Source organism: Paroedura picta, chromosome 18, assembly GCF_049243985.1.
Source record: "Paroedura picta isolate Pp20150507F chromosome 18, Ppicta_v3.0, whole genome shotgun sequence".
Lineage (NCBI taxonomy): Eukaryota > Metazoa > Chordata > Lepidosauria > Squamata > Gekkonidae > Paroedura > Paroedura picta.
The window spans coordinates 18,642,250-18,665,470 of NC_135386.1; the positions used below are offsets into that span (position 1 = coordinate 18,642,250).

General features: G+C 59.3%; 1 protein-coding gene across 8 annotated transcripts; it reads right to left on the bottom strand.

Moving 5' to 3' along the window:
* Positions 1 to 599: 599 nt before the first annotated feature.
* Positions 600 to 22,968, bottom strand: TLE3 (TLE family member 3, transcriptional corepressor). 8 transcript variants are annotated; one of them, XM_077317418.1, is made up of 20 exons: positions 22,730 to 22,968; positions 22,504 to 22,604; positions 21,792 to 21,855; positions 19,824 to 19,868; positions 13,267 to 13,329; positions 12,291 to 12,395; positions 9,418 to 9,619; positions 8,925 to 8,941; positions 8,335 to 8,454; positions 8,172 to 8,222; positions 7,792 to 7,944; positions 6,866 to 6,998; positions 6,475 to 6,650; positions 5,860 to 5,936; positions 5,107 to 5,356; positions 4,753 to 5,000; positions 3,815 to 3,962; positions 3,154 to 3,304; positions 2,561 to 2,637; positions 600 to 2,070 (listed from the first exon to the last, which is right to left on the bottom strand). In XM_077317418.1, the coding sequence occupies exons 1-20, from the start codon at positions 22,751 to 22,753 to the stop codon at positions 1,963 to 1,965; spliced, it is 2,313 nt and encodes a 770-aa protein (XP_077173533.1). In that variant the 5' UTR covers positions 22,754 to 22,968; the 3' UTR covers positions 600 to 1,962. The 8 variants fall into 8 exon arrangements, with proteins under 8 accessions (XP_077173533.1, XP_077173532.1, XP_077173528.1 ...); XM_077317417.1 differs by having other exon boundaries at positions 12,321 to 12,395; positions 22,730 to 22,967; XM_077317413.1 differs by having other exon boundaries at positions 9,418 to 9,622; positions 22,730 to 22,967.
* Between the last annotated feature and the right edge of the window lie 253 nt (positions 22,969 to 23,221).

Here is a 23,221-nt window from a genome sequence, read left to right on the forward strand (position 1 = left end):
TGCGAATTCTGGGGTACAATACGGTTAAGCCCTCGGAAAAGCACAAACACCAGTATCAGCAAGGATCACGCGGCATTAGGAAGGGGGCATCTTGAGGGGCACGCTGCAGATCACGCCAAGGAGCCGATATCTGGGCTGTCAAAATGGCTGACCCAAGTCTCTGCCGCACCAGTAGAGGCAGCTAGGCTGACATATGTGATTCCCTTCCGACAGGAAAAGGGACCTGTCGGGGAGAAGGAGGTTTCTAGATGTTTTCCAGGACTTATGAGCCATTTCCCGTGGCAAAGCACTCTGCAAACAAGCCCGGCTAGATCTGACCAACGGCCCATCCAGTCCAGCCTCCCGTCTCATGCAGTGGCCAGCCAGCACCTCTGGACAGTGCCCCCCCCCCCCCCTGAAAATGCAAATACACCAAACACTTTCCCTCACATGCAACACGGGACAGGCTGCGGCGTTTTCAACTGTGAATCTTTCTTGGCTGTTTTGGCCCTTGGGTCCCAGCAGAGATCCACCCCCTATCGCCCAGCCCCACTCCAAAGCCAGCCAGCCCCCAAGGGGACCCCCTTCCAAACCTGAGAAATGACATCCCACACTCCGTCTTCCTTTATGCACCGGCATAGCCTTTAATAAAAACAGGCAGTTTCTCCACCTTTAAGCCGTAGTTAGATTGTTTTGTTTTTTTTAAACCAGGTCAAAACCAAAAAATTAAAAAATAATCCATAAAAATGTGGTATAAAAAATCTCTTTCCATATGCTACATTACAGGGCAGGATCTTTTGCTACACAAATACGTAATTTCCCCGTGTTTAAATTTTATTTACTCCTTTACTACAAAAAGGCCAGAAGATGGGTCTCCCCCGCCCCCTCCCCTTCCCCGCTTCGGTTTGCGCCCAAAGGCCGAAAGAGAGATTGCCAAAGCCTCCGAAAACCCGACTGAACGGCTCGCCCCTACCTCCCTACCCCCCCAGACGGAACCCAGATGTCAGTAAACGTCTTTTTAGAAAAGGAAAACCCAAACCTGTATTTAAACGTTACCATTTCTATTACTTTACTTTCATTGGAGTTAAAAATAAAAACCCACACAAGTTGCTATTTTTTTTTCTTGGCTCCCTGAGCAATTGTTGAAAAGTTGCTTTGCTTTGCAGCAAGATTCTTCCTCTGTGTTTGTGTCCCGAGGGTCGCTACGGACGGGGTGCCGGAGGGCCACGGGCTCCCTTCCAAACCACAAAGAGTTCCAAATAAAAAGCAGAACCGCAGGAGGACGCAACGGCTCGGTCCGAGCGAGCGCCAGGCGACAGATCCAGCCGCGGTCCGAGACCTGGCCCCGTTGCAGCAGCGGTCAGGGGCGGGAGGGCCGAGGGGGACGGTCCACGGGGACAGCAGCAGCCGGGAGAACTCCTCCGAGGAGAGCTTCGCTCCAGCTGCGGCACCAGAGGGCATCCCCACCATGCGGACGCTGGGGGGGGGGTGGTCGGGGAGGAAGAGGGACGGGCCACCCCGCCCTCCCAAAAAAACACCAACGAATATACTTACAGCAGACCAAAGGAAAAAGAAATACACAGCCCAGGTACCAGACAGATGACGTCCCTCACCCTCTTCAACGGTTCGGCTATTTACATTTCCCACAAGTCTCATGGAGAGAACAAAACAAAGCCAAAAAAAAAGGAAAAAAACCACCAGAGTCTCCGCTGAACGCAAGTCTCCCGATCACAGGCACGAGAACCCAAAAAGTAAAAATCCAGGGCAGGAGAGAAACTCGTCACGTTAAGAGCTCAGCGGCCCTTGGAGAACTCCCGGCCACTCCCGAGGCATCCGAACACAGAGGGCCTCCGAGACCGCGCAGGGGCCGCCACTGCCAGGAACGTCTGCGCCTCCCCCCTTCGGTTCCGCTCGCCCCCACCGCTGGTCCACCGCCTTCTCCCCAGGCCGCTCGGAGAGGGACGGCTGCCCGAAGCTCCCTGGTCAATAGATCACCTCATAGACGGTGGCTTTCTTGTCTCCCGAGCCCGTGACGATGTACTTGTCATCGGCCGAGATGTCACAGCTTAAGACTGAGGAAGATTCTTTCGACTGGGAGGAGAGGGGAGGAAGAGGAACACTCAGGGGCCTCACACTACGACAGAGGTGTGTCGGGTGCCGTGTTTGCTCCGCATAGCGCCAGACACGGCCGATACACAACACGTCCACAACACGGCCTCCATCCCCACCACAACGCCCCACCAGCTGCAGGGCTGACGTGGGGGGCCAGGGTCAGGAAGAGGCAGCCCCAGGGGAGCTGACTCCACTGACAAGCCAAGCCAGCAAGGGAGGGGGCTGCTCTGTCTGCCCTCCCAGGAGAGATTCCCCTCCGTCCCCGTTCTTGTCCTTTAAGCCACGTCAGCCATGGCCCTCTGTCCATGCTCGCCAGCAAGCTTCCTCAGGCCTGGCCGAGGCAAATCCCATCCCCCTCGCAACCCTGGCTGAGGGACTGCACAAGGCAGCTGGCCAGGGGGCTGCCTCCAGGCCCTGCTTCGAAGCATCCAAAGGAGCAGAGCCCTGCCCACCTCCCCCCCCCCCTTACCTGGAAGATGCTCGCCCCGTACGGAGTCCTCCAGGCGTTGAGGAGGTTGTCCTTGCCGGTGCTCACAAACCACTTCCCTGAGGAACGGAGGCCAGAGTCACACGCCCAGCCAGCCCACGCCCACTCACTCCCGCAGCACAGGACCAAGCCCACCAGGCTTCGTAAAACGGTGCGTGCACGTGTGCCATCAAGTCACGGCTGACTTATGGGGATGCTTGGAGGCCCTTGGCCATTGTCTGCCTCCACTTCACGCCCCTGGCCTTTCCTGGAGGTCTCCCATCCAAACACGAGGCAGTCGCTGGGCCAGGCTGAACACGAGAGCAAGTGGGGGGAAGCCAACCTGAACCCCCGCAGGGGCAAGCGTGGTACGGTCAGGCCCTTTGGGCGCATGCTCTGCAGCGATCTCCCTCTGCATGGCTGCCCAGAAGGGGCCACAGCCCCAGGGGCCCAGCCCGTCTCTCGAGAGGCAGAAGCCACTCCCAGCTCCGCTCCCCAAGACTTGGAGCCCTTCCCCCGGTGTGGCCTCTGTGCTCCGAGCCCCCTTCTTCCCAGGGCGGAAGGGCCCCCCTTGCTGCCGGGGTCTCCCTACTCACCACAGTAGGCGAACTTGAGGGAGAGGACGCAGCTCTCGTGGAGGTGGAGCTGGTATTTGTCGGGCTTGGTGTGGTGGAGGACTTCCACATTGCTGCTCTCCATGCCCACGGCCAGCCACTCCCCGGTGGGGCAATACCCCAGGGAGAAGATCTGTGGGGCAGAGGAGGGGGAGGAGGAGGAGGTGACACACGGTGGAAAGCAGCCTCTCCAGAGCGCAGCAGCGGGGGAAGCCCCACCCCCCTGCTCCCCGCATCTCAGAACAAGAACAAAAGGAAAGCATTCAAGCGTGGAAAGAACAGGAGGAGAGGCTGGCTTTCTAACAGGGAGCACAAGCGGATTTCCACACCAAGGGTCTTGGCCCTGCCATCCTGGAGCTCTGATCTCTGGCCAAGGGCATCTCCCCAAGGCAGAAAAGCCTTTCCCCACCCAGGAGGGCCCTTCAGGTCTCAGTCTAGGGGCTAGGCAGGGCCCTCCCATTCCGCTGTGGCCCTGAACCAGCAACCCCCCCCCCCCTCAATTGATTTCATAAGCTCCAATGACCCAGCTGGGGAGCCTGCAGCCCACTCAGAGCTAAAGGAGATAGACGGAGCCCTTTTCTTGGGCTCAGAAACGTATCAGGGGCCGAGGCACAGAACCACCTGGTCTTCGCCAGTGGCTTACCTGGGAGGTAAAGTCGTGCTGCTGGAGCTGCCTCCCTTCCCGGAGATCCCAGGAGCGCACTGTGTTATCCAGGCCTCCCGTCCACAGCTTGGTGCCGTCGTGCGAAATGTCGATGCAGCTGGCCCCGTCGGTGTGACCTTGGAATTGTCTGGAAGGAGAAGCGAGCGTCACTTCTCACCGTCATGAGCCTGGGGGGAGGGCTACAGCTCCCGTCTTGATCCGAAAGACCCGCTTCTCTTGCTTTGGCTGAATTGCAGGTGATGTGGGGAAGAAGCTGCATTTTAGAGGACCCTAATTTATGGGACATTGCTGAGTTGGAAGTTATGACACTGAAAACAATGGAATCTCCAGGACTTAACAGGGATATTGGTTTCTTTCCTCACTACGTATGCTAACCTCATTCAACCCTTACATCTGCATTTCTAGCAATATCTCAAAAGGGCCACGCATCCTCTTTATTTTCTTTCTTGTTTGGAATAACTGAATTGAATAGAGGATTGTGATGTCATGTAATTTAGAATGGGAGATTGGAATTGATGCTGTGCTCTGAGGACACGGCACGTATCTCTGCACACCTGAGTCACTTGTAGGGATAACTCCATGCTTGGGAGGAGACCGACAGAACCTAGCAACAAGGTCTCAGTTAATTACTCCCAGGGGATTCACAACTGGGGATGCGTCTCTCCACAGGGCCCCAATCCTGATGTATTTCTTTCCTTCATGATGTTCCCCCTCCCAGCTGTGACTCCAAGCCAACTTTACAAAAGGAGCCTCTTCAGGGATGCTGTAATTTGTGACTCTGCCTCTACGTGTGTATTCTTCGCCATCCCTATCTCAGAGTGTCTGAGGAAGCAGGAACACACACAAGGCTTGAATGCTCTTCAAGGGGCCCCTGGACGCACACTTTCGGTTCTTGCCCCAACCTGGAGGCCGCTCACCTGACCAGCGTCTGGTTGTGGAGGTCCCAGACGGCGATGTTGCCGTCGCTGCAGCAGGAGAAGCAGACCTTGGCGTCGGGGCTGATGGCCAGGGCGTAGCAGGCGGGGGCGGAAGAGGTCAGCTCGGCCTTGATCCGCGGGGTGGGGGAGGCCAGGTCCCAGATGGTGAGCGTGCTGGCCTCTCCGCCCACAATCAGCGTGCGCCCGTCCGGGAGGAGCTTGCAGGAGCGGATGTAGTTGTCCCTGTTCTGGGGGAGGGGACAGGAAGCGTGAGGGAGGCCGCTAGGCGGAGAGCTCCTCTCCACACGGAAGAAACGGGGCCGCTTGGGAGGGGCCCCCAACGCGCATGCTCACCAGGCAGTCCAGCTGGGAGACGGGGCTCTTGCTCCCTGGCTGGCTGATGTCCCAGATCTTCACGCAGCCCTTCCCGCCCGTGTAGACGTGGCGGGTCGGGTTGCTGATGGTCACGGCGCAGACCACCTCTCCGTGGCTCAGCGTGTTGATCTGGCGCGCGTGCCGTGGGATGCCGGGGCCGGCGAGGGCGTCGTGCGGGAAGGGGACCGGCTGCATCTGCCCATCGGCGCTCACGTGGAACGAGTAAGCCCTGCAATGGGGGAGGCGACACCAGAGGAAACTGGTATCATAGGGGAATTTCAGGGATCTCTTCATCCCATGAGGGGCCCAAGGCTGTCTGCTGTGCCTGGCAATACCTCAGCTGCGGCTGCCCACCTTGCCCAGCAACAGGTCCCAGGCAGAGGCACGTGACTCCGTGGACAGAGCCCAGGAGAGAGACTCGCCCCATGCCCCCCTGCTTCCACCTCCCCCCCCCCAAATAAGCAGGGAGGAAAAGAGTCTTCCTGCCCAGGAAGCCGCAAATCTCCAAAACCCGCCTCAGGCTGGCCCAGGAGAAATGGCCGAAGGACCTTTGCTGCCTCGGAAGGTTAACCCCGCCCCGTCCTGGAGAGCCAGGTTGATTCTGGTGTGCCCACCCATCCCCTGGCCACTCCACCTCCACCGCCTGGAGCTTCACGCCCTCCCGCCGCCTCCCCCCTCCCAGCACACCAGGGGCCTCCCGGAGCGAGGGGGGGAAGTTAAGGGATGGCTTACGGCTTGCCCCCGGGAATGGACGCCAGGCTGGTGGGCAGGACGGGGGCCCTCATGGGAGGGTGGGGGTCAAAGCCAACCTGGAGCCGGATGACAAAAAAAGACACAAGAGGGAGGGTGAACGCCGAACGTCCCAAAACGGAAACAAGCAGACATGCACAAAAGCAGGGAGCCCGCCCCACAAGAAGCACGCTCCCCCCAAAATTAGCAGGGTCCTATGAAACCCCACAAGTCCCGGTCCTTCCCAGGCTCCCTCCCGTCAGAGGGAAAGGGGGCCGCTCTGGAGCCTTCCCCCTAGACCTTGGCCCTGGGTCCAATTCCAGCCGGCACCAGAGCTGCTCCTTTGCTCCATGACTGTCGTGGGGGCCGACGTGGGCTCTGAGCCAGACACGCTGACTTCCCTTCTCCCCCCGCCCCACTTGTGCTCTGTTTAGGTGCCACCCTGGAGAAGATCCGGGCCGAAGACAAGAGCTGACCACAGCCAGGGAGAGGCCGGGGTCTCTCTCACCCCCACCCCAGCAGGCAGACTTCCCCCGAGCATGCCCCAGCCACTTCCCCCTCCCTCCCTCCCCCCAAGAGAGAGGAGCTAAAAGGCTTACGTACAGCGCCGAAGCTCACCATGGGAGAGCGGCCGTAGGCAGCGGCGGCAGCGGCCGCCATCTGGGGCGGGATGCTGTGAAGACCCGTGTAGCCCCCGGGGCTGGCGAGGGAGCCGTTCATCTCGTGGTGCCCCATCATGGCAAACGGGGTGGCGTAAGACCCCGCTATCGAGATGGGCGTCCGCAGGGCAGAGGCTGAGGAAGGGCCAGGAGAGACGTCTGTGTAGCCGTCCAGCCAACGCAACAAGCCCCCCGCTTTCTTAAGGAGGAGGGGGGGGGAGCCAGGCAGCCCTTGCCGCCCACCCCGGACTGACAGACCCTCACTGGTCTGACCCAGCAGGGCTCTTCCGATGTTCCTAGTCTCAGGAGCGACCAGGAGACTCGAACCGCCCAAGGCAGGATCGACATACCCAAGGGGTCCATTCCCGACGGCTTGCCCGGCATCGGCCGCAGTCCTGGGGTGCTACTCGTCCCCGGCGTGGGGGCATCGTTGCGGGGCGTGGGAGTGGTGGACTTCAGGCCGGGGGTGGAGGCTTTATCGTTCTGGGGAAAGGAGAGGAGATCCGGTGTCAGCAGGTGAGCTTTCTCACGCTCGGCTCATCCTTCGTGAAGATCAGGGGCCTGGCGCTCCCTCAGCCCACGAGGCAAACTCCAAGATGCCCTTCCTCTCCAGAACATTCACAGACAGATCACGAACTCCGCAAGCAATTCCGAATATTGACTTCGTGAAGAATCCTCCTCAACCATTTATTTTTGGAAAAAATCGGCTATCCCATGACCGCCACCCTCAGCCCCGTCACCCCCCTCCCCCCCACTTCTTAAAATGGGCACTTCAGGAGATGCGTTCCTTTCCGCCCTTCGGGGGCTATTTCCAAGAAAGAGGGAGAGACGGGGGCCTCGAAAAGCAGGCCCAGGGAGCAGAAGGAACGCCCTTGCTCTGAATGGGCCCCCAGACTCTTCACTGGCTGCAGGGGCCAAATGGGCCCAACCAGCAGGGAATGGACTCAAAATGTTCCGTGTTCCTTGTCCCACACCTAGCTATTTCCAGCCAGTGTCCCCCTGTCTAGGTCCAACATGTCCACAGATAATTTCCTGGAAGCAGAATCTCCCTCCACCTTCCGGTTGGGGAACGAAGACCCAGAGCAACTGGGGGGAGGTGGGCTGTGGATCCACAGGACTTTCCGGAGGGGGGGGGGGGAGGCATGGGGACAGGAGCCTCCTCTGCCACCGCCAGGTCCCTCCCAGCCGCATCGCTCCAGGTGCTCCCAAGCACCACCTTCTGTGCCTCCCCAGAGGAGCTGGGTGGCCAACCCATGGCAGCAGCCCTGGCACTCACGTGGCCCAGGTCTTTCGTCTTGGAAGACGGTGTGCTGCTAGAGGAGGCGACGGAGGCGGGGCTGTTGGGGGCGTCCTTCTTCAGCCCCCGAGCTTTGTCGATCCCGTTTTCTGGAGGCGAGTGAGCGGGGCTGATGCGGGGGGTGGCGGGGTCCTGGGGGACGGAAGGAAGTGGTGCTTGGTGACCCCCGAGCAGGCAAGGTGCTCCCCCAGGCGGAGGAGGCAGCCCCAGTTCCTCTGCTTGACGGCCACGCAAAACACACCCAGAGGAAAAGAAGGCTCCCAAGAGAAGACCTCAGAGGCACATCTCCCTCTGTTTACGTAAGGAGGGGGGAGGGTCTTTTCTTTGCAGGGGACGGGGCAGAGGACCCTCCGGCCTACCTCATTGGAGACGTCCACCACGAGGTCGTCGCTCTTGTCCCCATCACTGTCCTGGAACGAGAAACCAAGGACTGACGTACAACAGAGCAGCCACCTGGCCGGCCCTTGGAGACTCACACGCCGCCCGGCTGCAAAGCGGCCGCCCCACGCCCTGCAGACTCACGTATCGGCTCAGGCTGTCCTTCTCCTCAGCTTTCCGCTTCTTGGAGTCGAGGCTGTAGTCCGAGGAGCTTCTGTGCTTCTCGCTGGCTCGCAAGCTCTCCGACGGGGAGATGGAGTTATTCTGCAATGGGAAAGGAGCGGAGGGTTGGGCCAGGAGGACCGACATGGCTGCCCAGAGGTGCCACGGCTGGTCAGTGGCCTGCCCAGAACTCCGGTCACCCTGCAAGGTTCGATGACCCCAAAGGATCCTGCAGCCCCCCCGGAGTGAAATCATTTCTCAGAGAGATCAAGCGTGTCTCCCTCTACACACCGGCCCCCCTCCCCTTCATCTGTTTGGACTTGAGACTTCCTTTCACTGAAGGGCCTCAGCTCCGCCAGAAAAGCCGGTCACCCGGAACCGGGCTGAATCCAAGCAAAACACAAAGAGAATCCAAAACCCACAAGCCGCCTCCCCCCACATCCCACTTTGGTTTAAGTGCCCAACGCAGCAGAGTGAGAACCAGGAAGCCCGCTTCAAAGGGAGCCCAAAAAACACAATTCAACCTTGCAAACAAACACAGCAGAGTGGAAGGGAACAAAAACAGGACTTACTGCGCTGGAGTCACGATCTTTCCGGAACAAAGCCCACGGAAGGGGGGAGCCAAGTTCAAGGGAACACCAAAAGGAGGGGGGGGGAGAAGGGGGAAGAAAGCTTTTTAAAAATAGAACAATGCTAGCCGTTCCTGTGCAGGCCACGCTCTCTGGCTCGGCTGCGCAAAAAGTGCTGGAACCTTTTCCTTCTTTGTTCTCGAGAAGGAATCTTGACCCAGGGAAGGAGCAAGCAAGAGTGCGGCCTGAGGAGGGGCACAGTGGCACGGCCGAGCGAGCTGCCCTGCCCTGCCCAAGAAAGCAGAGTCCAGCTTCTCCTCATTTCTCCATCCCAAACTTTGCCTGCCTGGCTGTGGCAGCCGAAGACCCCTTTATTCTGGGCCTGGACCCCCCCATTAACCCCTCCCCTGCCAGTGCGTCCTTCCCCCCAGGGGGACCGCGAGCGTGAGGCCGGATGCAGGTCTCCCCAAGCCCCCCAGGCCCAACCCTGGCTCACCGCGATGGTCCAGGTCATGGTGGTTCTTCTCGTCCTTCACGGTCAAGTGGGCCTGGCTGCCCAGAGCGCCCAGTGCCAGCAGCCCCGAGCTGCTGCCCGTGACTGGAGGCATCCCTGGCGCCTGCAGACCTGACGGGTGAGGCGGCAGCTGCACGGGTGGGCCGTGGGCCGCGTGGGAGAGGTGCTGGGCTTGGAGCTGCTGCTGCTGCAACGAAGCAGGGAGGGCGGGTCAGGAGTGGCAGAGAGAGTCCTCACATCACACTGCAGCCCACGGGGCCCCAGGCGTGGCAGGAAGTGAGGCTGGGGCCAAACGGGGACCGGGAATGCCGAGCCAAACAGCAACCTCCACGGATTTGCAAGCGTGCTAAGCGGCACTCATTCCCTCGGGGACCCCAAATCACCCTGCAGAACGACCGGCCCTTGCAGGCTGTCCACTGACCGTGCAGCTTTGAGCTGTGGCAACACGAGTTAGGCATTTATGTGCTTCCCAAAATGAAAAAGAATCGGAGCTGGAAGGGACCTCCAAGATCATCTAGCCCAACGTCCTAAAGAATCCAGGAACTTCACAAGTACCTGCCGACCCACAGTGACCCCTAGTTCCATGCCCAGATGATGCCCCCCCCAAAAAACCCACCCCCTGGGCCAGTCTGGCCTGGAAGAAATGTGCTTCCTGGTCCCAACGTGGCACGCAAGGACGGCAGGCTGATTTTGCGCAGAACGGCCTACACCTGTTTGTAAGAAGCGGCCCACACGGGTTAAACTGGGAAGCGGCTGGGTTTAAGTCCCGGTGTCAGCTTCCCTGTGTTGAGCGCACGCTGGGAATGCCTCACGGGACGCTTGTGGCAAAATCAAGGGCACGCTGCAGACACCCTGTGTGCACATTGGCCGTGCCTCGTGAGCGTGGCTTCTCCGCGAGGGAGGGAGGGAGGGAGGGGGTCACAGCAGCCGGCCAGGAAGTCTGGCACAGCAATATCGGACGGTGCAGCGCCGGCTTAATTGGATTACGTTCATCCTGCTTGAACCGTGTCCAGCCGAGTCGCTTAATCATTCCCAGGCGTCCAGGGCGGTTTTGGGGGCAACCGGAAGCCTTTGTGGCCAGCCGGCAGGGCCTTCCCATCGCTCACCCTGCCGGGCAACGGGTCCAGGAGGCGGAAGGAAAGGAGAGCAGCCCGCTGACCCTCCTGATGCCCCCCGGACAGGGCCTGTCCTGGGGAGAGCGGTGCAGGCTCCCCACACCGTCCGCCCCTCGCCTTTGCGACTCCCGCTCCCATGTGCCACAGTGACTGCAGAGGGGACGTGTGGGCTTGAGCGCGTGGCATGTCGAAGGCCAGGGAACGGGGCCACCCCCTCCCCCACCACCAGCGTGCTCCTGCAGCCTTCAAAGTACTTCCACATGTCCCTGCATTCCTTCGCCTGCAGGAACGGCGAGAGACACAACAGGCCCTGTTCCCACTGATGCTTTGATCTGTGGGGCTGAAGTTGTCCAGCACCAAGAGCCGCCAAAAAAACCCCAAAATCGAGTGTCGCAAACCCAAACCACATGTGAGGTGCCGATAAGGGAAAAGTCAGCAGGAAGAAGAAGAAGAGTTGGTGATTTATATCCCACTTCCCACTCCCTGAATGAGTCTCCAAGCGGCTTCCAAACACCCTTCCCTTCCTCTCCCCACAACACAGGGGAGGCCGAGAGAGCTCTGAGAGAACTTCTATTAAGATTCTGTGTTCAATGAAAAGCAAAGACTTTTGGGGGGGAGGGGGGGCAAGCTGCTTCCAGCACCTAGTATCTATGTTTCAAAAGCCGGCAGTTAGAAAGACATTGGTCACCAAGCAATACCCGAGGCAGCCAGGAAAATGGTTGTGGCTTTATACCAACCCCCCCCCCCCATATACAATAATCAACGGCTTTTCTGCAGCACCAGAAAGAAATGAAGTGATAAAAACAGACCCCCAGCAATCCAGACTAGAGAATATACACAAAATCCCCCCCTCCCATGAGCAGCAAGGCACTCCCTGCCCCTCGCTCTACACAGACAAATGTGGAGTAGCACTGATCAAACAGACAGATGCTGGGCGTGAAGTTCCCCCTGCCAGCATCGTGGTCAATGCAGCAGCCCCGAGAGAAAACACCCCCCCCCCCCATGAGGCTACAGGACCTGCACGGAGGTTCACGCCAGGCCACATGGACCCCCCCCCCCCCAATTCAACACCACGTTGCACTTCAACAGCAGAACAGAGACAGACCTGCCCTCCCCCAGGCCTGAAGAAGGGCTTGCAGTCCAAGTCCAAATGTTAAGGGGAGAGGGGGGAGCCAAAGCCCCAAATCACTCAAGGCCACAGAGAAATTTTAAAAGAAACTCCCCAACACCAGATGTGCAGAGAGAGAGGCAGCAGGATTCCCCTCGGAATTATGGATCTTCCCTTCCTCTCCCAGATCGCTGGAACTCCCGGGGCACCCGATGAAGCGGATTGACAGTAAATTTGGGACAGGCCGAAGGGAACCCTTCTTGGCTCAGCAAGCCATTAAAAGGTGCCATTCACTGCCAAAGGAGGTAGTGATGGCCACTGGAAGCAAGCTCTCTGGGCTGTTGACCTTTTGCACCGTTAAAACAAACCTACTCGGGGCCCCGAGACCACCAGGAGCATGCCTGGAAAAGGCCCTTCCTTCACACCTGCTTGGAGGAATCGAAACCGCGCACTTGTGCCCACAGCCCCTGGAGACCCGGTGAGCGTCTGGCGCAAGAGGAAGCTTCCTGTTTTAGCCTGTGGTTTTTTGGTTTTCTTTTTGCAAGCGCCGCCCTCCCCCGAAGCTCCCACGGCAGGGCAGGACGGTCTCTGTTTGTGCCAGAATAAGGATAGGAATAAAGGAATATACACACGCTGAGAGGCAGATTGGGAACTCCACGTACCCCGATGATGGCGTTCAGCTCGGTCATCGTGACCTGTTTGGCACGCTCAACAGCCTGAGCCACTTGCTGCTGGTGCTGCAGAAATGCACAGAAAGGAGGGAAGCGGGTTAAGCCCTCCTCGTTCCCAGGACAGAGTGGCAGCATCAGGAGGCGGGTCTGCAGTCCGGATGTCCGGGTTTCTGCCCCTTGGGGAATTCTGGGAACGCTGACCCTGGGCGCCTCCCTCCCAGATCCAGATAGCCCTTCACATTGCCTCCTCCACGCACACACCCCCCCCACGCTTCCCAAAGCCCCAGCAGGGAGGCCAAGATAATTGAGCCCATTTGTGGCATTGACATATCCTTGGAGACGCATCAAAGGAAAAGGGAATCGATGCGCTCAAAGGTCAGCAAATACATCTCCAGGAACGGGCTTGGCCCCTCACAAGGGCTCTTGTGTCTGGACGACCCTGTCAATTTTACGTGGCTGCAACGGCTAGTTCTCGCCAGGACATGACCCCCAGTCGTGAGAGAATTGCTAGACTAGCTAGTCCTCATTCTGTGTGAACAAGCGTGGTCACTGGGCAGGCGATCTTGCGTCTTATCAGAACAAACCCACATGCAACACGATTTTTACTTCTAAGCTGTGATCAATCCCACTTGAACTGCCTGTCCTTTCAAATTCTTCGTCAACAGACGGACTGTTTCCCAAGGAAGCTCAAAAACCGCAGGGAGCACGTTTTCTGGCGAAGGAAATTTCTCTCCACAAAAACGCAAAGGAATTCCAGCCAGCCCACAACTGTAAAGTTGAGGCCTTGCTTATATATCCTGCATTTAATCTTGTCAATGCTGCTCTTGTTATGTAAAAGGTCGCTGTTCCAAAGTGGCGTCCTCTCTGGGCAGACCCAAGTCCTGACACTCCGCTCGGCTTCCCCTCCACCCCCCGCCAAGGACAAGCGGACTCTTACCTCTTGCGAGAGAAAAGGCATGATCTGGGCCAGAATCGTGTTCAGCCTCTTAGCGATCTCTGTCTGGAAGGGAGAGAAGAGAAAGGATGGTTAGCATCGCTCTGCGGAGAGCAGCGAGATGACGCACAGAGAGCCAGGATGGGGCAGGACGGACCTCTTGCTTGCTACAACACCTGGCCAAGACTGTGACCCAGAGCTGAAGGACGAGGACAGAGACCTTCCCAGTCCCGCCACCCCCAAGAAAAACCCTGCAGGTTGGAGGTGCCTAAAGAGGATCACAAAAGGCCAGGCTGAAATGCGACCAGGAGATCCAGCAAGCCCCCCCCCCCAAGTTTTTTAAGGACATCTGAGGCATCTTGGATGGTCACCTCAGGCCACAGCTCAGCCCAAAGCGGAGTGGCCAATCCACACTGGGAACAGCTAGTCTATGTGCTCAGGCAGAGAGGGAAGGAGGGCTGGGCCCCTCTTAGAGAGGCCCACACCACCAGAGGAGAGAAAGGATCTCAGAGGGCCCGAGCAGATGGCTCTGGGGTTGGCCACAACTGTTGGCATCTCCAGGCTTTGGTTTTTTTAAGCCCACAGGGTGCAGGCACTGTGGAAGCCTCTCGGAAGCCCGAGATCCTTGCATCAACATACGGATGCAAAACTATTCTCTGCCGTGTCCAGCCGCAGGGAGTGCCCATCTGAGGGGTCAGCAGAGCGCCTTGTCCCTGGGCAGGGCAGCTGTTCAAACAGGGGGGCATTAGGTCAATCCCCAGGGAAGAGGGCCAGAAACCAGAGGAACAATGGGGGAAGGCCGAAAGCACCCTCTGGAACGGGATCAAACACTCCCCAGTCGCCCTTCTGCAAAGCAGAGAAGCCGGTTCTCTCCCCCACCCATCTGGGGGTCAACGGGCCAAGAAGCATCTCTCCCCACAGGCCCTCAGCCCAGCGCTTGCTCTTCCCATGGGGGACAGGAGGGAATCCTCTCCTTGGGGCGGCCTAGCCGGGGGAGGGGGAGACCTGATCCGGTGGGGAAAACAGATGCTGGGGGGTGGGGCTGTTCCTACCTGGATCTGCCCACCCCGGCCTCCCCCTCCCGCCCTCCTGGACCTTCAGGGCAGCAAAATGGATACACAACATCAAGACTCACTACTCAAGATGGCCACGGGAAGCCCCTGACCCAGACAGCCCCCTCCACACCCCCAACAGCCCTTTGTTTCCCCTCGGGGATTTCGGAAGCCACAGGAGGCAGCCTGGAGAACAGATGCTGAACAGGGAACACCCCAGCAAGGGTCAAAAAGGAAAACTCAACCCACACAGCAACTCTAAGGCAGGCACAACACAACACAACACAGGGCAGTGAGGCCGAACAAGTACAGTTTGCCCCCTCCCTTTCCCCACAGCCCAGGAACCCCCTTGGATACCATTTGTTCCTGTTTACAAATCTGGCAAACGGAGGGGGGGGGGGGCTTTTTTCCTCCTGGTTAAGTTTCCACAAAGGTCTGGCTGTCTCACTGGGAAGAGGGAGGGGGCAGCCCCCGGCCCCCTGAAAGGCGCATCGCCCCATTCATCACAGCCAAGCCCCCCCCCCAGCACCAACCACCCTCAGGTCACGGGGGCTGCCATGGCAACCCATGCCCCTAATCCCCATTAGAACAATATGCAAATTGCTCCTTAGCCAGACTGCAAGGGGCTGCAAAATCACATTCCCCAGGGACACCAATCAGGGGGGCTCTGCAAATTAGCCCCAAAACTGAAACCCACAGAGAGGGCAGAGAGAGCAGGCCCAGAGACCAGGGCAAAAACACCTAAAGGGTCTGTGGGGTCAGGCCAGGGAAGGCCCCCCTAGCCCAGCATCACAGGCCGTGTAAGAACATACAAAGAGCCCCGCTGAGAAAGGCCAAGAGGCCTGGGGGACGGTTCTACACTTTGAGAGGAGGGCCCTGAGGGGCTTAGGGCAGGTGCAGAGGGCCTGCAAAACACACCTGTTCACCAGGCCCACAGTCCGGGCCAGGGACTCTGCCAAAATCCCCCCCCCCCGGCTCAAAACAGCAGCCAATTTACTGCAAACTACAGCATTCTGCAAACCTGTGCCTCCACCAGCCCTCCCAGCAGAGGACAGGGCTGAAAGGAGCTGGTTTCGATGTGCATCTTAATGTTGTGAGCTCAATGAGTACTGTAATCTTTATTACCCATCCTGAGCCTCTAATATTATTATTATTCTTAAGTCCGTCTAGTCCAGCCTCCTGCCTCACACAGGGCCCAATAACAGGGCAGAGAGGCTGAGCCTGCATAAGACCCTCAGAAGAGCCCTGCTGGGTCAGCCCATGAAGGGTCCACCCAGCCCAGCCTCCTGCCTCTCACAAGGGCCAACCAGCTCCTCCGGCCAGCCAACAACAGAGCAAGCAGGCCGAGGCCTTTCCCTGAGGTGGCCCCCTGGCTCTGGGATTCAGCAGCTTTGTGCCTCTGAATGTGGAGGCTCCCCTCAGCCACTGTGGCTAATAGCCATAGATACACTTCTCCTCCACGGTGCGTCCACACCAGCCACTCCAAGCCCTTCCACTGCTGGGGGCTTCTGGCCCAGTTCAGCAGCTGTTTCAGGACTATGCTTGCAGTGAGCCTGGACCCCATATCCCCTAGGGCACATGGGGCCGGGATTCTTCGGGTCCCCACCCACCCGCCCTGATCTCAAGGAGGAAAGAGCAAGGAGGCGGGCCAAGCCAGCTCAGGGGCCTCTGCCCCCCAAAGGGCCAAAGCCAAGCCAAGAAGGTAACACCCCAGGCAGGGGCCTTGGCCTTGGCCTAGCCCAACACACACCTGGGTGGCCAGGTAATTAAAAGACTGACCACACCAGGCCCAGGGCCCTGCACAGAGCACCTCTCACCCAGGAGACCTGCCTCTGGCTGGCTGACCTGTGTCGCTTCCGCAAGACTCGGGCAAACCGACATTGGCCAGCTCTCGTGCTTCCCCTGGGCCACATCTCCCACCTGGAGCCCGGCCGAGAGCTCACCCCCAGGGAAATGTGGGCCCATGCCATGCACAGGAGCTCAATACAGGAAAGGCCCAGGACAGCACCGGTCCCACAGGCCAGTGCAATGGAGGGTATTAAAGAAAACTCCCAGATCTTAGCAGAGAAACCTCCACCTGGCTCACATCTCCACCTGGAGCACCCCAGGCAGGCTTCATTTAAACCCCTCCCCTCCAAGCCCTGAAGGCAGGCTCCAAAGCACCCCCCCCCCCCGGGTAAAGCGTCCCTCTGCCTACTGTGCCGTCCCACCCCCGCCCCCAGGCCCGAAAGTCAAGACTACGTCCTGGCTAATAAAACCACGCTACTCTGTGCCAAACTGCAGGGGCCTTGGCCGCAGCACCCGACCTCCCCACTGCCAGGCACCACCTGTCCCGGCAGGTCGCTTGGCGTGGCTCCGTATTTCCTCGGACGCTTGTTGTTCTGCTGCTGCCGCCGGCGCGGCCTCTCCACGGTCCGCTCCGCAGCGAGCCGCCAAGGGCTGGAGGAGAGGAATCCGGCCAGCTCCCTCCCTGAGTGCTCCAAGCATGTGTTGAAAGCCGAATATTGTCTCTGTGCGCAGATGAAAACAAGGCCCTTGAGCTCCGGCAGCTCCCACTCGGCGACACGATGAGGCCACTTGCAGCTGTCTTGCTCCCCGTCAAGGGCTCTCTCCAGCCACGCCGAAAGCTATTTGAGGCTGCACTTCGTCATTAGCGAGAATGGAGTGCGCCGCCAATGAGCTCGAGGCGGAGGGCGGGGCACGCAGCCAGCCAGCCACAACCCGTCATTACGGATTCCCCAGCAGCGCGAGGCCAGCGCCACCATTTCAAAAATCTCAGGGCTGCCACGCCGGGGATCCCAGAAAGGTCGGCCATCCAGCCGACTCCGGAGGCAAAGCCAGTCTCTGGTCAACGGCCCCTCCTGATAGAAGGGGTGTCCGGCACCTCCGCGGCCAGGAATCCTTCTCCACTGTCGCTTGCCTCCAGAGGAAAGGCCTTCCCTGGGAGCCCCGGGCATCCTGGCATCCTCATATCCCAGCCAAGGGCCAGCAGCTGCCCAGGAGGGCATAAATCCCCTTGGGAAGCTCTGCAAAAGACAGGCCTGCAAGGCGGACCAGCCGGTTTCTCTTCATCTGAGCCTTCGAGGACTTGACCAAGATGGCTCCGTCGGCTTACGGGCCACCAGGGACCACCAGGGAGTCTGACCTGCCGGTCCCCAGAGGGCAGGGGCCATTCCAGACTTCCAGGGACGTGGGCAGCTACCGTGGGCAGGTTGCAAAGGCGGCAGGTCCGTGTCACGTGAACGACTGGGACTTATTGGGGGGAACTTCAGGACATGGAGAAAGAAGGAAGGAGCTGGCAATAAAGACACTCAGCTTTTCTTCTGCAGACCGGCTCGGCCCCCTCCTCAAGCCATCTCCCCCCCCCCCACCCCGCTCTGTGTCTCCTGCAGTTGCCCCCCCCCCCCCAAAGTTTGAGTGCAGCATGCCTTTAAGTCCAGCTAGGTTTCATTCAAGATACAAGTTGTCCTGTGCGTGCGCACCTCCACACACACAACACAAGGAAAGTTACCGGTCCACCCTTTGAACTCAAGTGGAAGCAAGTAGATTAAGGTACAGTGTAATGGCAATGTTTAGGATTCAGAGGCTTGGCTTATAAAGCTGCCATTTATTTGGGCTCAGTTCCAGGAGGAAACATAGCGAAGGAAATAAATACGTTGCAAAGGGACAGCTATGGGCAGACGTACCTTTGATCCTGCCCTTCCTCCTCTGCAAAACCCTCTCCCCCGTCCCCAGGCCAGAGAAGGACATTCCAATTTACCATTCCAAATTGCATTAATGCTAATTTACTGCTCACACTCCACCGATAATGCGTGGACTGGCCGCTCCCATTTCATTGCGCCTGAGGAGGTGCGCACGCGCACGAAAGCTTAGACCTCGAATAAAACTTGGTGGCCAGACTTTGCTCTGTTGCTTCACACCCACCTGAGTCTACCTTCATTCCTTGGAAGTCTCACTATAATCCTGTGCCACAGCCAGAGGCTCCCACAGGTTTCGGCTCATCGAGGGGGGCGATCACCGTGCTCAATGCGGCTCTGCTCATTTTTCACCCTCAGGGAACAGGGGACACTTCATAGCAGGGCTGTGCTGCCTGACGCACAAACAGGCAGCGTTCCTTGCAGGCACTCCAGGCCGTTGCCCTCGCTGGGAAGGAGAGGGTTAACGCTTGACAAGCCCCCTCCCGACATGCAAGAATCGAGCAGGGAAGAAAGGCACGCTCTCCTTTCCCCCCTGAGGGCCTGAACTATGGCTTATATTGAGTGGTGCAAGGGCTGGCAGGGGCTCATGGGAATTGTAGTCCATGGGCATCTGGAGGACCACAGGTTGACTACCCCTGTGGTAGCCCCCACACACACCCTTTCTGTCTTTGGCCACACACCTCCCTTGAAGGAACACACACAGAAGGCGATTCTGAGTTCATACAGTTCCGCTTCCCCCTTGCTGTTACGCCGGCTGCGTTTGGGGAACTTCCTTCCAAAAACGAGCTCTCTCCATTAGACGCGAGTCACTCCAGAAACTGCTCTCTGTGTATGAACACTGCCTCCCCCTTCCTAGGCAGCTTTTCGAGACTGAAGCCCAGCTTATTTCTGTAAAAAACTAATGAGGGCATTCAAGCTCCCAAGCAGCATATAAGAACCAACTCTTCTTCTTCTTAGTGGTGGCTGCTTCCGTGTGCCGACTCACTGGGCCTCCTGCCCACACAAAACCTCCACGTGATGGGGGGCAGGAGGTTCTTCCAGCCCTGGGCTCCGCTAGCCACAGGTCGCACCAGAACTGGTACTAGAAACACACCCACACTGCAGAGAAGGGGAGCGACAGAGCAAGCTGAAGGGCGCGCTGTCGGAGCTCGCTAAAAAACGCATTAAAATTTCCCAGTGCACAGCCTTCAAAGACCAAAAGACACAACACTGGCAGCCAGAATCAAGCCAAAAGAAAAGTGAGAAACCATCTGAAGGCTCTCTGTGCCCAACAATTAATTTATATCCCACTTGTGGCCACAACAGGACCCCACAATGGCCTATATGGTTGGCCTCTCCTCACTTTTATTTGCACAACGCTCCTGTGAGGAAGCTTAGGCTGACAGGCACGTCCGGCTCAAGGTCACCCACATCAGATCAGGGATTCGAATCCAGGAACCCTGGCCCAAAAGTCTCCACTGGCTCACACAGCCAGCTCCAATCTCCTATCGCTTTGCCACTTCTGAATGTGCTGACCATTTCACCACGTTAGCTCTCAAGGCGTAGCAAAGGAGAGAATTCCAACACAGTCGTCATGAGTCAAACACAAAACAGCCTACGCCATAAATAACATTTCCGATAATTAAAATTGCACGTCTTAATTTTGGGCAAAAGGGAGCGTGTCCCATCAGGGCATGAAAACCAGGCACACGTTAACAGATCTTTAGAACCTTCCTGGTAACAGATCTTTAACCAAAGTAAACCGTTCCAGATTAGCCACTGGAGTGATGGGGCTACACAGTCACACGTGTTTTAAAAAGACGACACTCACCTGCTTGTGCATTTCTATGTTCAAACCGTAAGACATTTCATAGTACTGCAAAATAAAAACAAGGAAAAACCTTCGTTAATCACACAGGAAAGAAGCTTGCATCTCTGTGTTAAAGACACACAAAACCCGGGTTCCTCACAGCTCCTGGTTAATGACCAGAGAAAGGGTAACCCAAGAACTGATGCCACAGGTGGAGGCTGCCCTGCCTGACATATACATCTTTAACAAGATGACGGCGCTTTGACACCTGCCCTCCCCAAAAGCTGCTTAGGCGAGTGGATAAGATGTCGGACGTAAACAGCCTAGGCAGGCCCCCGGGAGGGAGGGAGGGAGGGAGGGAGGGATCGTGGGAGTCTTTAGCAGAGGTTCCTAACTGTCACCTGCCCGCCTCCAAACAGCTCAGGGGCCCAGCGAGCCGTGCCCATGGAGCAAGAGAGCCCAGCTGCAGGCTGCACTCAAGATGCGAGTTCAAGGCCTGCTGCCGGCAGCCGCTGGGTGGGGATTACAAGGACAGCTTCCCTCCACACGTTGATTCGGAGTCCTGATCTCCTCTCAAGCAGGGCGGCTCTAAGCTACCGATGTCAACAACCTGGAAAACGGGTGATACTCAAAGACCGGGGGGCAGCTGGTCCACACTTCCCAGCCACCCCTGGGGCCATTGATTGTCCTGGCGTCTCAATTCTATGCCACCACACGCCGAGCGCAAGCCCCTGAATTTAGTGGGCTCCGCTGCCCACTTCCGGACTGCACAGGCCTCGGGGAGAGCTTGGAAAACAAACCCCCGAAGCTGAAGCAAAGAGGCTAATCATTCTTGTGCTGGAATCCAGTGGGCGGCCATGTCGGTCTGAAGCAGCAGGACTAAGTCCGAGGCCAGAGGCAACTCCTGTGCACGTGAAAACTCCTGCCCAGGATAAAAGTGCCCCTGGAGCCCACTCTGCACTCAAAGGCCATGATGACCCCCCTGCTCTGTGGGGGAGACCCAGGGAGGGCCACCCCACCCCCGAGCACCCCGACACTTAGCAAGGAGCGGATCTGGAGGTGGGGCACTGCAATGGTTCTTGGGAGGGAGATTCCCATCAGCTGCACCCCGAATATTCCGGGTAGCCCAAGCAGGAGAGGAAGATCTGCACCCCGTCACGAAAGCAGGCAGGCACTGAAAACCTGAAAAGCCTTTTATCTCGGTGCACCAGGCCCTGCTCTCACCCAGCCAGCACCACCGGAACAATGTGCCAAGGAGAGGCCGGGTGGCGCCCCAACAGCCAGAACCAGAGAATTGGGGCCTTTGCCAACAGCCTCGGGGGGGGGGGGGGAGACCGCTCCGTCACGCCGGCTATTAAGCCTGAAAATTCCCACCGGGGCTGTTGCCCGGGTGACAGCAGAGGCCCGAATTAACTCCTGCGCTGCGGACTGTGCAGAACGCCTGGGAGTTTCCTCAAGGAGAGAAACCTGCATCCGGGAAGGGCCAGGTGAGGAAAAGGCACTCCGGCACATTGTGCCAACATGGGAACTGTGGGTGTGGGCCAGGCGCCGGGCAAATCGTGTGGGGAGACCCAAGGGCCGCAGGGCAGCCGAGGACAAGGCGAGAGAGAACGGCTGGAGCTGGGGCAGCAGGAGGCGTCCCGCCCACCCCTTTCCCCAAAACAAAGTTTCGCAGGAGAGGACTGCCTGCCCGGCGTCTGGCAGGCTTTCAAGGCACGTGATGTTGTAAAGGCCGGTTTCCAGATTTCACCCGATGGGGATCTTTCTGGCTAGCAAGAGCCAAGTCTGTGGGGCGCCCTCCTTGGGGCCCAGAAACCAACGGCTGCGGGAACCAGACCCCCCAAGCAAGAAAGACAGAAAGAGCAGAAGACCCCCCTCCGGTCCAGCCCTGCCCCCACATTCAGGCCGATTCCAGAGCCTTCTTCTTTCTACTGGCAGGTGGCCCAGGCCCTACCCCCCCAGACCCCCCCCCCCCCAGGTCCTGCTCACCATCACGTAGTGGCGCTGCATTTCTGTCTTCTCGTTGGCCAGCTTATCGTACTCCACTTTCAGACTAGGAGGGAGAGAGCAGAAGGCCCCTCAGAGAGGATCCCCCAAGAACCCCCCCAGAGTGGGGGCAGAGTGGGGGCAGGGGGGTGACTCTCTCCAGCCTCCCCCCCCCCTGAATCCCCAAGCACCAGCCCCCTCCCCTGGGGCTGCACATGCTCCAAGGCACTGGCTGCCCCCCCCCCCCCGAGTTGTGCTGAGAACAGCACAGAGAACCAGTTCGGGATTCGAGGCCTGGGGAGAAGCTGCTCGGATTAAGCTCTCGTTAGGAGATGGGATTTCGCCCACTTAATTGGCAACGGCCTGGCAGGCTCCTCCGAGGGGGCTGCGGAGCAGCAGCCCCAGCGCCTGGCGTCCTCTGAACATGTGCAGAGTGCAACCGCAGGGGAGAAGGCGAAGACCCGTCCCCAGGCACCCTCGCAGCTCGGAGAAAACAGCCTGCCGGGCCGGGCCGCTGGGAGCTGCTCCCAAGGAAACGCGGATCGGGCCACCCCGGAGCCACCCAGCCGGGAGAGAGAAGCACGCCGAAGAGAGCCGAGCCGGTGCAACCCCCTCCTTCCCTCCCCCCCCCTCCGCTGGCCGGGCCAGAACAAAGGCTCCTCCTCCGCCGCCCCCTCCCCTCCCTTCTCCCGGGGGTGGGGTGGGGGAGCTCTACCTGTGGTACTGCGCCTGCAGGAACTGGAACTCGTCCTTGATGCGGTCGCAGGACTCGGCCACCGTGAACTTGAAGCCGGGCTGGCCGGGCTGGTGGGGGGCCTGCGGGGGGGGGCAAGGGAGGAAGGAAGAAAGAGCCGCCGTCAAGCGACCGCCCGCCCGGAGCCCCCCGCCCCGCCCCTCCCCTCCCCTCCCCCTGCCCTGACCCCTCCCCCGACGGGGCTCACCGGGTGCCGCCCTTGGGGATACATGGCCGGGCCCTCCCGGGCGGCGGCGGCAACGGGACAAAGGCGGCGACTTCACCAGCAGCAGGGGCGTCCGGGGCCCCGCGGCCCGTCTCCTCCGCCCCCTCCTCGGCCTCCTCCTCCTCCTTCTTCCCGGGCCGGCGGCGGGAGGCGGTCGGGCCGGGCTGCCGCGCGGGGGGCGGCGGCGAGGAGGGGCGGGGGGCGGCGGCCCCTCCCGGGCATCCTACACCCCCGCCCGCCCCCCCGGGCCCGTGAGCCCGGCCGGCCGACGCCGCTGCCCCCCTCCCCCCGGCGCCTCCCTGCGAGCGAGAGGGCGAGGGAGCGAGAGAGGGCGAGGGCGGCGGCGCTGCTCCCTGCCTGCCTGCCTGCTGCTGCTTCCTGGCCTGCCGGGCCGAGCGGGCGGATCCGGAGCGGCGCCCGAGCAGTGCCGTCCAGCCGCCGGAGCTCCGGAGCGAGCAGGGGGGGCGGGCGGGG